We start from the raw sequence: 17,504 nt of genomic DNA on the forward strand, positions 1-17,504 counted from the left end.
GTTGTTGAGAAAACATGCCATAAATTCTTTTCTAAAAAGCACCAAAGCCAAAATAACATAATTGTAGTATTTTTATAGTGCGCAATCAGACGGGTTCATAATTCTGATTTATAGTATTCTTAACAACCGCGTTGGAGAAAATTACTGCTCTCACCAAACATAATCATTTGCTTTCACACTACGAAGAAAGCAAACAAAGTTGCCGTTTGCCATGACATGCGATAGAAAGTTCGCCGAGTGTCCATCAATCTCGCTGTTGACTGCATTAACTCTCTGGAGATTATCTTTCCAGTCCCTCCCACCAAATGACCCCCAAATATGCAAATATTAACCAATGAAATAAAGCTATTCGGTCAGCGCCTTTAAAAGTAGAAATACTGGCTGATTTGGATTTCCTAATTCCTACAAAATCCTTTAACTATTTCTTTCCAAAGTCACTCAACTCTAATTGTTACAGATCATATATCCAACCAGTCAACTATGTAAAAAATTTCCACGAATCAAACTTTTGTTTGCAATTAGAGTTGGCTGAAAAACCTAAAAGGAAACAGGCAAGAAAGCTCAAAGCTACCACACCAGCCTGAAACAAAAAAGAACCAGCTTCTCGCGGGGTGCCGCATCAACATCTATAACATGATGTGCACATTCTGCAAGCGGAACAAAATACCTGGACAAAGCAACTCCAGCAATTGGACATCCCCAAATAAAAGGAAGCCCCGTCTTTTTGCACAATTACCTGCATAACACAAGCACAATGCTATTTCCAGACAATCCAGTCGTCTAGGATCTGAAACATGGATGTTATAGTGTTATCATCAGTTTGCATTATGAGGTTAATGGAGTGACTGACAACCCTAACCAGAGAGAGTTGAGATGCATGCTAACCGCATTATGATCTCACTTTATGATGCACATTTTATTTTATTCCACACATAGTATGATGATAAGGTGCTAAAGAAGTTAGACTTGAGGGTTAAAAACATATCTTAGCACTAAAATATATTCCGCAAAGCAATTCTCAAAATGTAGTATAGCATGTGACATAATAGACCAACAAGATTTAACACCAGAAATTAAATGCATCCTTCCTATGACATGTCATAAAATGTGAACCCTGAATAAGCTGACAAATTTTGAGATGACCGTGCTTCAAATGCATGTCTTGGATAAACTATGATATGATCCAAAAAGATGTTCATGTCAAGATGCTAATGCTCATGACTTGATGATAGCAAGGATGCATGCAACAGCTGCATGATGTGTTTGTATTTGGCAGAGCATAGAGAACAGAATACATCCCCTGCAGCTACTGGTAGGTAAGAGGCGGAGGAGCTCCATTTGCATTAGGGGCAGCAGCTGGGTGGCCATCCTTCCTTTTCCCAAATGGATTCTTTGAATATGTAGTTGAATATTAAGGAGAAACATGGCCATCCAAAGAATGTTGTGTTAGATTATACAATTTAAAACTCAGATGACTAAAAGGAGTACTTCCCATGAGATGGTGACTATACATTTGTAGTATAAAGTGCCTTATCTTACTCTCTACATATAGACCTACATAAGTATTTGGGAAAAGGCTATAAATAAAGTTTGTGGTTCTAAAAACATAACCCTTTCTCAAAAGTCACATGCAGAGGTAGATAAAGCACTATCATCATCTTCTCTTTTCATTTCGGATGTCAAAAAGGACTAGTGTCATCTCAGGGAAGAAAAAGAAAAATGAAAAAAGTTTTAGAAGGTTGGCAACAAAATTTTCGCAGGAAGAACAAACCAACATCAGCAATAAAACATTAGTCAGGTCTCATCCTGTTAACAGCAATCTCAATGATATTTCAAAACAGATGATTATCCAATTTTCTGGAAGCTCCAAGCTCCCAATACCAAAGGGAAAACACTTGGAAGTGTTTTGAAATCTCAATGATATTTCAAAACAGATGGTTATCCAATTTCTGGAAGCTCCAAGCTCCCAATACCAAAGGGAGCTTCAGCATGCAAATATTGCCCCTTCAGTGTCCCAACTCAGGATAATTTTGTTCAAAAAGGTTGTATCTGCAGAGGCACAAAGCCCACAGGATACTGCCCCAACACCAAGTCCAAGTCAACACTTGGAAGTGTTTGATTTTTTTTATATTAGAAAAAAAACTCAACACTTCCAAATCGGCAGTCAGATTCAGACTGCTAAAACAACAGTGGCAGAAGCAAGAGAAAGGCACGATTTAAAAATATCAAGCTCCAGCAGATGAGACAGCTAAACAAGAATAAAGGATATTGAATTCGCATGCCAACTGAACCAGAGCTCGGTATGACAGCACCCTGCAAACTGTGATGGACATTGGTGGCACTATTCACATCCTGCATATGCCAGACAGAAGTTGATGATAACATGAAGTAGGAGCATAAATTATGCACACAATCAAAAAAACGCATAAAAAAGGACCCCAGACAGGCAAGGAACTTACTTCAAATTCAATGAAACACACCGTATGTCTTTCCTGTCTCAAAACCTTCATCTGTTTAAAACCAGGTTGTCTGGTAGTACATTAAGCAAATGAATAGATTAGAAAATAGTTAAGACAGAAAAATAAGAAACAGTCAACTTTTGCATAAAAGCAATAGTAAATTGCAGAGCCGTACGCGCTGAAAAGGCCTCTCAGCTCTTCCTCGTTTATATTCTCTCCAAGATTGCCAATAAATAGGGTATTGCAAGGAGGGTTATCTTTAGTATTCTACAAGAATGCAATAATAGATCAGTGGACACAGCAAAATACAAACTATATCAAGCATGATGCATTAATCTTTAGAACGAACATATACTGCACAAATGCTACATCCCCCAGCTGGATAAAGCATAACACTGTCCCACCAATTTCAGCAGTAACACAGTCTCAAAAGAATCAGCAGAACCACAGATATGAAGGAAGTCAGATCCAACCAACTTGACAATAAAAATAATATTCTAGTCCTAAATGCATATGCCATAGTAAACCCAAATCAAAAACAGTAAGAACAAAACCTAAAAAGGAAACATAAACAAAAAGGCATGCAGGAAAGATGTCAACCGTTAGTTAACTCTGGAAAATTTTCAAATCTAACACAAATGACAAAGTTAGAGACATGCATGCATCACCTGGATTGGCACATAACTGCTTGGTGCTGGCACAGGAGCAGGTGCAGGCATTGGCATGTGAGGAACAGGGTAGCCTCCATATGGATCGTATGGTGGAGGAGCTTGAGCGAGATACCTGAGAGACAAGAATCATTGTACTTTTTTAGTTTGGGGGTTTGGGTAGGAAATAAAGGAGATACAACCATTAACTACTAAATAAAGGAACCATTAACCTCCTTTCAACTTTCATTTCTTTTTTCAAAAGAAAGAAACCAATGAGGAACTTGATTATACTACTCCAGGAATTAGCTCTATGTTGTGAGAACAATCAATCCCTATCAGGCTATCACTATCACACTTTTCATCATGGAGTTCGTCTTAAAACAAACATTTTACATTTAGAAAAACTCTTACCCATGTGGTCCCCAGACAGGTGCAGGGGGAGGGGGGTGGAAAGGAGAGGGACTTGAATAACCAGAGTGTGTGTAATCACCCCCAGTACGCAAACGTTTACTCTGGTCATGTGCATTTGAATCAACTACAATCCCTGCAACCAAATCAAATAAGAGCTTCAGAAATGTAGAATTGTTATCATAAAAATAGTAGAATCCCGTGTAAACATAGTTGTGAATTGTGATAACTATAAACAAGTAAATAACAAGAGCTTCAGAAATGGAGATCAATAAAAATAAGAAGAAAAAATTATTAAGCCATTAGGGTTTCTTTATGTATCTTGATGTACTATCTAAAGATAAATCCTGCCCTTATAGGTTAGCAGAAAAGCGAGAAATCTTCCAACTTGCAATCGAATTCATGTAAGCATTAGGTAAGATGATTACAACAACAAGGACAATACATTTTTTTTAAAAAGAGTTAAAGAGTATCTGAGGCACTAAAAGATCACATACAAATTAGGAAAATTAAGAAAATTTGCAAATAGTGGAACAAAACCAATAGAAAATTAGAAACCAGAAAATTCCATTTGAGGAGCTACTCAAAGTTAATGTGCTCCAAAGTATTGCCCTTTCCTTTCTTTTCTTTTTAATCAGTAAAGTGCTCCAAAGTATTCCTGTTTGCGTTGCTTAACACTATTGTGAAATTATCCAAGCAAGGTGAGTAAGCAGTTTTCACAGGGAAACTCGTATTTTGACTCTAGGAACCGTTTGCACCAAGGTTTATCCTCTGCAACAATAGACATAGCCATTTTCCGCATCACAAATCTTACCCTCTAATGTGGCTGGGTGGAACGGGTGCAGGAGGAAGAACAGGGAAAGCCAATAAAAGATTTTAATTCCCTAATCTCCTGACGGAGTGGTTAAGATACTGCTTGACATTCAAACAAAAGTTAGTTGAATTTTCACCTACTACCATCCCTAAGGAAATCTCATGTAAGTTACTTAAGTTCTTTCCGTCGGATATCTACTCAAAAGAACAAGGTTGACCCTCCATGTACATATAGCCTTCTCCAAGCAGTGTCCTAATATCCAGCACACAATCCCACACGAATTTAAACTAGAGATTATCAACCAAAGCAGTTCTAGATATGTAAACTCAAAACAGTCCACAACACATCTCTCTGAGTAATTACTAGCCAGCACTTACCACATACAATAGCTTGCTCTTGTAAGATTTATGTGAAAAGCTAAGCCACCTTAAAAAGAAACAACAGTCAAACTCTTATTTTCTTTTCTTTTTTTTAATATTAACAGTCAATTAGTCTTCTCAAGCACCTTAAAGTTTATGGTTACATAAGCACATGCTGTCAGAAATACAATGGCCCATAGACTTCCAACTGACAATCGCTTACCATTTACTCTGTTAGAGTAACACATTGGTTGTGGATGGGGTATTTGGTCATAGTTTTGGGCAATCATCACCTCAAGGTCTAGCTTTTAGGAATGAGTTAAGCCCAGGAGTCTTTACATACTCAAATAAAATGGAGTATGTACTTATTCTTTGGAAAATGACAGTTGGATAGATAATATCATACATTGAGTTTCCACGGTTTCGACAAGGTGGGTTGCTCTGATGGTAAGCACCCTCCACTTCCAACCAAGAGGTTGTGAGTTCGAGTCACCCCAAGAGCAAGGTGGGGTTCTTGGAGGGAAGGATGCCGAGGGTCTATTGGAAACAGCCTCTCTACCCCAGGGTAGGGGTAAGGTCTGCGTATACACTACCCTCCCCAGACCCCACTAATGGGATTATACTGGGTTGTTGTTGTATTAGTTAGTTTCACAAATACACCCCCCCCCCCCGAAAGACTAAGAGAATAATCCTAAATGACTTCTCAATCGCCTTTGTGAACATCCTCTACAACATTTCACTCAAGCATGGGCTTATTGGAGCTCCTCAAACAAATCCACCAAAGATAGTACCCCAATTTATAATACTTGCTTTATTTAACCAAAGAAAGTAAGCTTCTTTTTTTCTGCAACACCTCGATTATATGAATATGAATTTAACTTTTTCAATAAAAGCACAAAGCTAAAAAATGATAACTTGAAGAATAAAAAAGCACCTCTTTTGACAAAGAGATTCTTCTTTGCCATCTCCGTGTGCAGAATACATTTGGCCTCCGTGTCAAAACACAAACCCTAAATCCATCCAAGAATGAATCCATGCAAAATTAAGACGTTTATGGCGGGAAATAATCTCCATAAAAGTATAATGAAAAAAGACCTGAAGGGCGTCCTTGGCACCGATAGCGAATTGATGGTTAGAGAATAGGGCAAACCCCATGGGAACTTCGCCTTTGAAATTGACCTGAGATGCTTCATAACCTGGTAACCACCTCATAAGGTTGACCAATTCTCTCTCCTTTACGTCCTGCGGTAGCCCAGAGATGAATATTGTCCGTACCTGAAAATGCCAGCACACATAATGAATCAGAACAATGGCGGATAAAGCGCGAGTTTGAATGTGTGAGGATATGCGTGTTTACCTCGTCGATAGGCATTGAGGGAGGGTGGTGATGTGGCGCAGCTGCAGCAGAAGCAGGCGGAGGGCCTGGAGCTGGAGGCCATTGTTGGTGGTATGGGTGAATCCCAGTACCGGCCATCTGCAATCGATGAATCCTTTTGCTCAAAGCTCAATTTCAATGACAGCGCTATAAATCTAAACCCTAGAACGAGGGATTTGGGAATTTGGGGTAATAAGAAAGACGACAAAGAGAAAGTGTTTTTTTTTTCTTTTTCTTTTGGGTGGAGAATGGTCTTCGTTAGAATAAAAAAAAAAAAACGTCCTGGCGACCTTCCGTAATTATATACTGTGTTATGAGGATTTACAAGCAATTAGAATGATGTTTATGCTATAATTACCTAGTGATGGATGTCCATGACTCTTAAAGGAGTAACATTCACTGCTCTTTTCCATTATTTTCATAACTTGGTATACATATTAAGATTCATGATGGAACTCTCGTACCTCCATAACATCCCCATAATCTTATTCCATAATCTCAAATGTTTAATGTTATGTTTATGACATCCTTTTGTATACTTCTATGTAATACTATAAATAAATAGAGGATGAGAAGTGATATTGTATACATTTGACATACTTGAGTACATTGAAGAAATAGAATCTCTCCTCTCTTTCTCTTTATATCTTTTATCTATTTTCTTGTTTTATATTATTACTTTGAGCTAAGTTTTGTAACATGTTATCAGCAAGAATATAAACACCGAGTGGATGAGCCTTTATTTATTTTTGTTCTGTCGCCGTTGGATTCCTGCTCTAGGCACTCCAGTTTCATTCCTAGAAAAATACAAAGGTAACACACGTTATGGTGAGTTATGGTAAAAGTTATGGAATGGTTAGAACCATTAATTAAGGTTTGTTTCTTTTAACACTGAGACTTCTTTCACCATTGGTATTGTTTGTCGATGCTGTTTGTCATCGTATGATTTCTTTTCTTCAAATTTATATTTTTTGGGACTTTCGCTTCTAATGGGTCAAATAAATGACCGAATATAATCTTTCAATAGGTTATAAGTATTATTTTACAATACTAGTTATGTAACATGTCAAATCACATAGTTAAATTGTTACAAGAATTGCATGATATAGACCTTAGTGTAATAAAAGTATTCATATTAACCAGTATAGTTGCTACATGCATTTAGTACATTTTAAGTCATGCTAATTAACATGTATAATTTCATGATGTATACCATCACTACTACAAAAAAGGTCTTTGGCGGCAATAAAAAAGGGAATTAGCTGCAATAACAATAGCCGCTACATTACTTACCGGTCATTGATCTTTAGCCGTTGAAGCCAGGGTCGCTAAAGCCTTTAGCGGCATTTATCACAAAAGCTGGTAAAAGGTATGACTTATTGCCGCCAAATATAATTTGCTTTAACAACAATTGTTTGCGACTATTATAATGCATGTTAAATCTAAACTAAAACAGCTGCTAATGCTTTTTTAGTGTCCATTTTTATAGCCACTAAATTCAAAGAAAAATTGTCGCTAAAAGTCCATACCTTTAGTAGTAAATGTTTTGTGGCAATTAAAATGACTATAATATCCCTTCTGAAAACGTATTAGTATGCCCATTTAGTATTCATTTTAATGGCTAGTAAATTCAATTAAATTGCCGCTAAAAGTCATCTTTAGCAACAATTATAATGGCTACAATATCCCCTGCGGAGATATCACAATTTGCCCTTTTATAGTCCATTTTTATAATCGATAAATTCTGTTAAATTGGCGCTAAAAGTCACAAGCTATAATGACAATAGTTTAGCCACCATTAATAATAGCTAATACATTCGTTCAAACAAGGTTCCAAATAACAAAACATACTAATATTAATTCATAAAAACATAATGTATCTCATTAAATTTTAACAAACAAAAGAAAGTACTAATCCAAAATATTACTACCACAGTAACTCAAAAAAACTTATACTATTTGAAGTAAATAGCTAATGTCATTATATGACTAATTCCAACGAATAATAATCTTCAAGTAATATTTGCAAATTTTCATCATATTGAAATTTTTGACCAGCTAAATTATCGATCATCAGACTGTATGACCTGAAATTATAAAATAACTATGTCAATAGATGAAATATATGAGCATTGTAGATGTACGCATAAGCAAGCAAATCTTCTTCAACTAGTAGTCACTAAATATAAAAGGAATGCAAGCTAGAGATGATCACACCAATGTAGAAAGCAAAAATATATAAAATTTATGCAAGACTTGGCGGGATTTCACTTAAGAAGAAGCTATAGATCTTCTGTGAACCTCAATTTTTGTGTTGTTAAAACACTGCCCAAGCTATAAATAAAACTTACTGTAGAATAACAGTTTAATTTTTGGTCTCAAAACCAGCTCAAACTATCTAAATTTTCCAGTTGAATTTCAAAACCTAATGTTAACCAACTAGTTTAAAGCTTCTGTATATTGAAAATAATGCAGGAGAAACTAGTTCACAACTGAAGATTACTACTCCGCTAGCTTTCAATGAAGAACCAGTTCATACAATCCAAACAAAGATATAATAACATACAGTAATCTTAAGTAATTCTACTTTTACTAACTAAAGTTAAAACATTTCACTGACCAACAGTCTGCAGAAACTTGTATTTTCTTATCACAAGTCATGACTACTCTCGCAAATAAAAGGAAGAGAGAGCAAGAGGATTTTGGGGACGATGTGGGGGAAGAGTAGGTCGGGAGCAATACTCATTTCTTAGAACGATCAATTTAACATGCTTGTTTCTAGTCATACACTCAGAATGTTTGATAAATTTCATGATACTCAACCCTTATTCTGGATTTAGGACAGCAGAAAACACATATATGCTCAGCTTTTGGTCCAAACTTTGCAGTACATCATAGTTATGAATGAAATAATAGGCAGTTATTAATACAACTAATATTGTAGATGTTTTTTCTATTTCGTAGTAGCTTTCAGTATTCATACATATCAGATATCTATATTTTTGACTGACAAACAAGATTAATCATACTTTCAGGAGCAAAGAAGTTGCTCAGTTAAAAAGATTTGAACATTTAGAGATGGGTATATACAACATTCAATCAGATGTATATGAACATAGTAGATAAAGTAGCTTTGATTAGAGACCTACTGACAGTGGGAAGTAGAAGAAGCATTTTTTTAAGTAAGGAAGGTTTGTTTTATTCTATTTAAGAAATTAACTCAGTTAACAAACCTTTTCCTCAGGAAATGTCTTTCCAGCAGAAATCTCCCTGTTTAATTGGAAAGAGATGTAAGAAGTTTGAAAGACATGTAATAATATTTAACAAATGAATAGATGAAATCTTTAAAGGAAGAAGAAAACGTTCGGGCAAAGATATACTAAGATCATAAAAGAAGATTTTTTAATGATCTACAGTAAAAAAACTAAAACAGTAGTGAGCTAAAGGATAAAGATGAGTAGTACCGTGAGAAAGTGAAGTATTTTCTGCAATAATAGGTATAATAACTTATACGGTTAAGCACTTGAGAGATGCTCTGAAATCTATTGAATAACAGTATCATGAAAAAATAACAGAAAGCAAAAAAAGTATATATTTCAACATTAAATATATGTCAACAGGTAAGTTTTTCCTAAAATATGGAGATGTTGGAGATTTATTACATCAATGCATAAATTAAGCTATAGATGGATCATATTAAACTTATTATTCTTAAAATAGGAGGTACTTAAAATGTGAGAATGTTATAGGTGACATTTAGACTTAAAATAAATGAAATCTTCATATATCAATTAATAGTTCTGTTTCATTTTTGATAATCTTATTAATTTGTTCTTTCACTTGAAATATTTTCTAGTTTATTGTTCGTGTATATTAATTAATTTGTTATGTTCTACTTTGCACACTCACTAACCACTGACAACAGTGATTGCTCAACCAAGTCATTCACATAATACAAAGATCAAATGGATTACCAAAAACAATACCTAATTAAAACAAACAATATTTATCTTTCTAGTCTTGTCACTAGTACATTTTCTGTACAATGGGTAAAAAAGAGAGCAAAACTTATTCACCGCATTTAGGTTGTATGTCATTTCTCTTAATTTAATTTGTGGTTACAGGTTCGTTGCAGCTAAATAAAGGAAACTTCCTATCATTTAACAAATTGAAAGAGATTCAACTAGTGTTAAAATGATGAAAAAGACGGAGTATTGCAAAACGATAAGTGTCCTACAACAATTCAACTCTTTGGAACCTACTGATAACTTAATGAAGGATTTACCCATTTTGGCTCTCCTCTGCTCGCAATTTGGAGTAAATTAGATTGAGTATTATCTTGTTGACATGAGAGCATCATTAAATTTGTGGCATCTCTTGGTTATTTTTAAGTGTAAGGCTAAGCAGAGTAAATTATTGGTGGGTGGTGAGTGGTGAGTGGTGACTAATAACAAAGGTGACCAAGCTTATCCATACACTTTGCAGTCCGTTGTTCTAATTCAAGTACATGCTTAGATTAAATAAATGATGTTGGGACATAAATCTTACTTTTGTAACCTGCTTACACACTTCCTGTCGTCAATAGTGCATGTATTCCTAAGGATTCGACTAAAAGAACTAAATTTGGTCATCAATGCCAAGCACTCCAAGATGCGAGGCTTAGATCAACAAGTTTATCTTTGGCTGCAAAAAAGGAGGAATGAAAAGTGCCAACATTAACAGAATATCCCACGGAAGAATACATTTTTGAGAGCAGAGTGATTCAGAGAATGGATCTCTTGGTACTTAATACACTGGAATGGAGAATAGGGTGTATCGCTCCTTTTAATTTCATAAATTATTTTGTATCAAGATTTTGCAAAAATGATTCAAGGAAATGTGTGATCTCCAGAACTGTGGAAATCATCTTTTGTGCTCTCAGAGGTAATTTTGATTTCTCATTCAAAGTCTAGTTTTCTGATTTAGTCAATAGTGATTTTTTTAACCATTAAATAGATATAAAGTTAATGAATGTGAGACCATCAATACTCTGAAAGGCCTAACCAATCACAAAGTTATTCTCTTCAATGAACATGGAATTCACATATTGCAGTGAACTTTATTTCATAGGCAAAACTCCAATCCATTATAATCTAGGAAAATAACATGAAGAATTCTAATTGACACTAGCGCAACTGTCAAATACTAATGAGTTTTTTACAATGCAGGACTGAAGAATGAGATGCTGAGAGTGCAGAACTACTTGGTATAAGAACCACCTGTTTATTAGCTTATTTCTTCAGAAAAAGAATGACTATCAAGTGCTAGATAATACTTAAGCGAAACTTGTCTTAACATCGTTTGTCTTTCTAGCCTTGTTTGAAGTACATTTGTTTTTGTACACTGGACACAAAAGAAAGCAAAACTTACATACATCATCTACGGTTGTGGTGTCCTTAATTTAATTTATGATTGTAGATTTGTTCCAGCTAAATAAAGAAAGACTAATACCTAATAAAGACTTTCTATCACTTAACAACCTGAAAGAGATTGAACTACCGGTAAGATGATGAAAAGACACAACCTTGGGCCACCTAAATGAGTATCATCATTGATCTTGGGACTAAATATTACTAGCTCCAAGTGAACATTTACCATACGAGCTACCCAAACACACACATGATGTTTCTGTCACTTAAGAAGTAAACAAATTCTCGAAGCCAGCTTATGTCATTTGCTTACCAAGGAACAACTCAATACAACTATCTACAAGGAAGATAGGTCTTTCAGAATCCAATAAGAAAGTCATAATGAATTTTGCTTCACGCAAATCCTTGGCACCTTGTTTGGATAATTGAGTGAAGGCAAGGTCTACCAATAAGCAAAAATGCAAAAGTAGTTCTACTGAAGAATTAAGAGGACCTTCTCGGACATTTGATGCTACGTACACTACATGATGCATAAATAGTTTGAAAATTCGAATATTGATCTACATTATGAGACAAAGATCGTAGACTAAATGTGCTTTTAACACATTAGACAATTATGATGTAACCCCATTAAAGCTAAAGGAAGCTCCAAATTGTAATTACCTATTTAGTTCACAACATTTTATCTGCTCCTACCTTAGCACTACCTCTCCTTTCCCAAAACCATAAAAAAAGGGAACGAATGATAATGCTCGATATAATACAGATATCATAGTCATCTGACTAAGAAGGCATTGATAGATCGAATCTAATTTTTATCAAGGGGTATTCTTGCTCTTACATTTATTCAGTTGTTGTTTCATGGCACCATTTGCAGACAGTGAATGGCCTCTTAACTACAATCTCACACCAACAACCATTCTAATAGTGCAAGGCTCAAAAGAGACCAACTAAGTATTCAGATGTTATATTCATAAGTTTTAGCATTACAACTTACAACCTACTTAAACAAAATCATTCTATTCCAAAAGTTGTGATACATCAAATTAAATAGAAATATGCGCAAGTGGCAAGTATATCCGTAGCATTAGCAGCTCAATTAGATACATCACAAAATTAATAGAAACCAACAAATACACAAGTGTTTATAGAACATGCTTCACCGTGTTTAGAATTTTCCCTACTTACTAAAACTAGTCAATTCATTGAGGGTTAGCAGGCTAAGGGACAAAGAAAAAGGGAGTTGCGCTCCCTCATTTTTTGAAGCTTTAAGTTATCCAGATTGTTGCTCTGCGTGTAAGGTCATGTCATTGTCATTAGATTGCTACTACTAGTTCATTTAGCAATGAGAAGAGCTGCAACTAGTAACTCAGGAACTACATTGTTACCTACTGCATATGGATCAGATTTGCAACTATACATTGTGGTTCATAAACCTACTACATAAAGGCAGTTGGAACTGCATCCGAAATAGAAGTTGCAGATACCCTGACAACAGTGAAAGGGATATGCAATTTACCACCAGCTTCAATCACAATACCATTCTAAGAACCTCAATTTGGAATGTGAAACAGATTCAATCACAATACCTCTCCACAGCCACAACATCTTTTCTTTCCCCTCCCAAATACACTAAAATAGAGCAAATTGCATTGAAGACATAATATATATAAGTAAACGGAAATTTGTTTTCGGAAATTTATTTTCTGTTGCTAGTTACACTATATAAACCAGTTATCACTATCAATCAGAGAAAACAATAAAAACAGCTATCAATCAGAGAAAACAAAAAAAATAGCAGCAGACAAAAACAACAATAGAGTAATAGAGGAAGAATCAATTCAATCAATCGACTATCAATCTAACAGCAGGCAGATATCACAAACAACTTAGCAAACACAAAAAAGCTATACTTTCACAAATCCCAAAACGCCATAGTTGGATATCAAAAATTAGAAATTGGTACTTGGTAAGCAGAATTTCTTGCCGATAGACAAGAAATTGTAGGAGAAGAATGATTTCTGCAATAATCTTGAAACCTACACAAAAAGAGAAGTTTGAAACGGATGAGAAAGAGAAGGTTGACAACGACGATTGAGAATATTCGAGCAGCATCAACCCAAAATCAATTGTAAATCGATTTCAAGAAACCTGCTAGGTAAAAAGAGAAGTTACCCAGGGATGGTCGGAGACCGTGGCAGGGCGGAGACTGTTGCAACAATATTCTTAAGCACGTAGGTTTTGCTACGGCGTGCCTCACTTTCAATTTTTTTTCCTATGGCGACTGGCGTGCGTCCTTCAAATTAAAGAGAATATGTTTTCCAATTATTTTCTAATCAGAAGGAAGTCCAAAAATTGGAGGGAAAGATTTTTTTTGGTACGGAGAGAAAGTTAAAATAATAAAAAAGTTGATTTCAATTAGTGCTTTTTAGCAGTAATTTTTTTTATTGCCGGTAAAAGTATATCTTTTACTGGCTAATGATCATGTGCCGCTAATATTTCAGCTTAAATAATTCATTAGCGACAATTACACTATTGCCGCTAAATAATTGCCGCCAAAGACCTTTTTTGTAGTAGTGCATACACTAACTGGATATATTGACAGTTTAGATATATTTTGGTATTATATAATTTATGATTTTTGTCAAGTTATTATGATATATTTATATCATATTCGTGCACCACTTAATTTGTTTCATTCAAATTAACGAACATGATATTTGCGTTGAGTAATAGAGATACCAATGTCCAATTTTTGACCGATACCACATTTATTAGTTATGTAGTGTAGGTATTTTTATACTATTAGTTCGTATGAAAACTGTAAATATGATACTACTAGAGTAGTAATTGATTTTATGCTTGTAATCATTATAAATGGACAGTATTTTTTAAAGGCTTGAGGTAAGACATCAAATTCATGTTCTGATACATATAATGATAAGAGTTAGATTTGAGTCCCAACTCATTATGGCATAACATGCCTTTATATGAGTAAGGTATTGGGTTTGAGTCCTAATGCACCATATTGATGATATAATGATGACTAAAGAAAAATAATGTATTTTTCATGAAAAAACATGAAGTTTGTCCCACTTGATTTGCTCCATTCTTGAACTGAATGTGATAACAATGCATAATAAGTCTAAATAAAGACAAGTGATTGACCAATGAATGTGGGCGTGCCAAAGATCAAATAATAATAGTCATCATTATGGTAATCGTAAAAAGGAGAACAATAAGGTTTTTCAAAATGATCCTTCAAAGGTGAAGGAATATGTATCAATGTGGTCTGTTAATACGAGACACGTTCACATGATTATAGTCCATTCGTTGAAAATGTGACTTGTGATAAGCATTGTAAATGTAGGCTCATTCCTGAAAGTAAATGTTGAAATATATATGTGATCAAAATTATGCATAAGAATGTGCTTATGCGTGGTTGGATAAATACCACAACTCACCTCTAAGGGAGGTTTGAAAGAAATAAAGATAATGAATATTACAATGTGGTTATATGAATATGTCATTGGTCGCGTACATGTGGTACGTTAAAAATATTTTGTCATGCCTTATAAAAAGTTATTAAAGGCAAACATAAAGCAAGAACTGATTTTGCTTATGATGATTGACCATGACTATAATAATTTAATTTTTCTCCGTGAAGGATACATTTATCATATGGATGGTGAGAAAAAAGTCTTGTAGTACAAAATTAACTAAGAGCTCCGAAAAAATTAATTTGTTACTACTCAGATAAATGAAATTGCCTATGATATTGATGATTTAGTAAGTCTCAAAAGGAATTTTTGAGTTTCAAATATATTAGTCAAAGTGGTTGTCACATTGAGACTATAAATGAAAGAAAATTTGAATATCTTCATATTACTATAATCATACCGGGTAAATATGAAAGGTTACCTTATTTTTCTTCTATTTATACTACATATATATAAGCATGATGAATCACATGCCACAAGTAAACTAGAGGTTTACTTAAATAAATATTAGTTGGCATGACCGGTTGTCCATCCCAATTCAATTATGATGCGAAAATTAATTGAGAATCACATTGTCATATACTGAAGAAATAGAAGATTCTTCAAGAATTCTCTTGTGCTGCTTATTCTCATGATATACCAGTTAAGGTTGGGATTGAATCTCTTAAAATATGGAACGAATAATAGGTGATATATATATATGGGCTCAGTCACCTGCCATGTGGACCGTTTACTATTATATGAATTTAATAGATGCATCTATTCTATGGTCACATGTGTATTTGTTATTAACTTGCAGTTTGACTTTTGCAAGGTTGTTTGCTCAAATTATTAGAGCATAGTTCCAAATATAAATTATGACTATTTATCTTGATAATGCTGGTTTAAAATCCAAGTTGATTTAGCAGAAATTGTATGCTTCCATTTGTAGCTAAATCATTAGTTATGAGATGTATTATTTAATATAGAGCAACACTTGTACGCATCTAGACAAGTTATGATAAATTCTCTCCGCCACAATTGGTTCAGGGTCAGGAACTAAATAATTTCCATCTTGAAATATGGATGTGCTATATGATTTAATTGTGACATCACAATGCATAAAGATGGATTCCCAAAGAAGGTTGGGAAATGTATTGGTGATCCTAACATCAGGGGGGAGGGGAGAAAATGGACAGCTGAAACAATGATATGTGGAATGAATTATTGTGAATACATCTAGATCCTCGTATAAGAAAATGTGAACTTATGTGAACTTGAAGTTCAACTGATAATTCATTTCCAAAATATTTCTAGGAGCATTTGCTGACCCAAAGCTAAATATCATATTTCAATTGTTAATGCTCCAAGTCCACGATGGACAGAGTTTATGACACGCATAAAGCGTAATAGACTAATCGATTCCAAAGATAAAACTCCTTGAAGAAGGAGAGGAGCAAATGTTCAAGATGGTCATAATACGGAGGCAAGTGCTTTATAGGAACACCATGACATAACACGTTATAAGACCTCATTGGAGAAGCTCAGGTACCTGAAAATAATGAGATCTCGATAAGTTATGTCTTTATTGTGTGATGATGGAACCAATGTAAAATGATCGTCGACGATGTTGTTAATATAATATAACGCTCAATATTATTAATATTGATGAGGATCTTGAGCTCAAATCTGTCATGGAATCTGGACAGATAAATTATTGGCCAAATAAAAAATATGCAATGAAAATTGACTTCATATGAAAAGTATGAAGTTGGACGGATAGTCCCAACAACTGAAAGTATAAAGGCTATATGGAGATATTGAAATATGATTAGTATTATATTGCAAAAGGAATCCTTGATATAGATTTGTTTATTCTAACAAATATTGTCAAGGTTTTGTTGGTTATACAAATGCAGGGCATAGTTTGTTGTTCAAACAATCTATTTTCATGTGAGGATAATGCCATATTATTATTCTACAAGGTAGTTAATTTTTGATACTTATTCAAGTCATGCCAAGATAAGCCACTGATAAAGCAAGTGACTCAACACACAACAGACTTGTGACTTTTCTTTGAAGAGAAGATTCCAATAAGACTGAAGATAATGTTGTTTGCTTATCTCAATTGGAAGAAGGATATATTGAAGGCAACAAAATAAAGCACATTTCACCAAAGTTCTTTTCAGACATGATCTTCGACAGATTGGTGATATAGACGTTCAACAAATTTATTTGATTGATAATTTGGTGGATCTGTTCAATGAATCATTACCAGCCCCAGCATTTGAGAAGCTGGTATACGGGATTGGAATGCGTCATTTCCGAAAAGTAAAGTGATGTTTTCATCAGAGGGAGTAAGATACGCGTTGCACTCTTTTTTCCTTAGCTGAGGTTTTATCCCACTGGGTTTCCTAGCAAGGTTTTTAACGAGGTAGCAAACAATGCGTATTACAAGATATGTGTACTCATTTTCCTTTACTGAGATTTTTTTTCCCACAGGGTTTTTTTTCTTAGTAAAGTTTTAATGAGACACATTATCTATGGATATC

At 34.6% G+C, this 17,504-nt stretch overlaps 1 protein-coding gene across 1 annotated transcript; it reads right to left on the reverse strand.

Annotated features, from left to right (window-relative positions):
* Window positions 1-361: 361 nt before the first annotated feature.
* Window positions 362-6,328, reverse strand: LOC107771023 (uncharacterized). Its single transcript, XM_016590350.2, has 9 exons — window positions 6,048-6,328; window positions 5,786-5,965; window positions 5,625-5,700; window positions 3,521-3,653; window positions 3,128-3,242; window positions 2,635-2,726; window positions 2,460-2,529; window positions 2,270-2,352; window positions 362-1,400 (listed from the first exon to the last, which is right to left on the reverse strand). The coding sequence occupies exons 1-9, from the start codon at window positions 6,162-6,164 to the stop codon at window positions 1,307-1,309; spliced, it is 960 nt and encodes a 319-aa protein (XP_016445836.1). The 5' UTR covers window positions 6,165-6,328; the 3' UTR covers window positions 362-1,306.
* Between the last annotated feature and the right edge of the window lie 11,176 nt (window positions 6,329-17,504).

This window comes from Nicotiana tabacum, chromosome 6 (assembly GCF_000715075.1).
Source record: "Nicotiana tabacum cultivar K326 chromosome 6, ASM71507v2, whole genome shotgun sequence".
Lineage (NCBI taxonomy): Eukaryota > Viridiplantae > Streptophyta > Magnoliopsida > Solanales > Solanaceae > Nicotiana > Nicotiana tabacum.

What these genes read in the sequence shown, in the direction of transcription:
- LOC107771023 (XM_016590350.2), bottom strand. Translation starts at nt 6,164, where the DNA reads ATGGCCGGTACTGGGATTCACCCATACCACCAACAATGGCCTCCAGCT. An exon ending in GCAGTTATGTGCCAATCCAG is followed by an intron (nt 2,727 to 3,127) that starts GTGATGCATGCA and finishes GCATTCTTGTAG; the next exon opens with AATACTAAAGATAACCCTCC. An exon ending in TCAGTTGGCATGCGAATTCA is followed by an intron (nt 1,401 to 2,269) that starts ATATCCTTTATT and finishes ATATTCAACTAC; the next exon opens with ATATTCAAAGAATCCATTTG.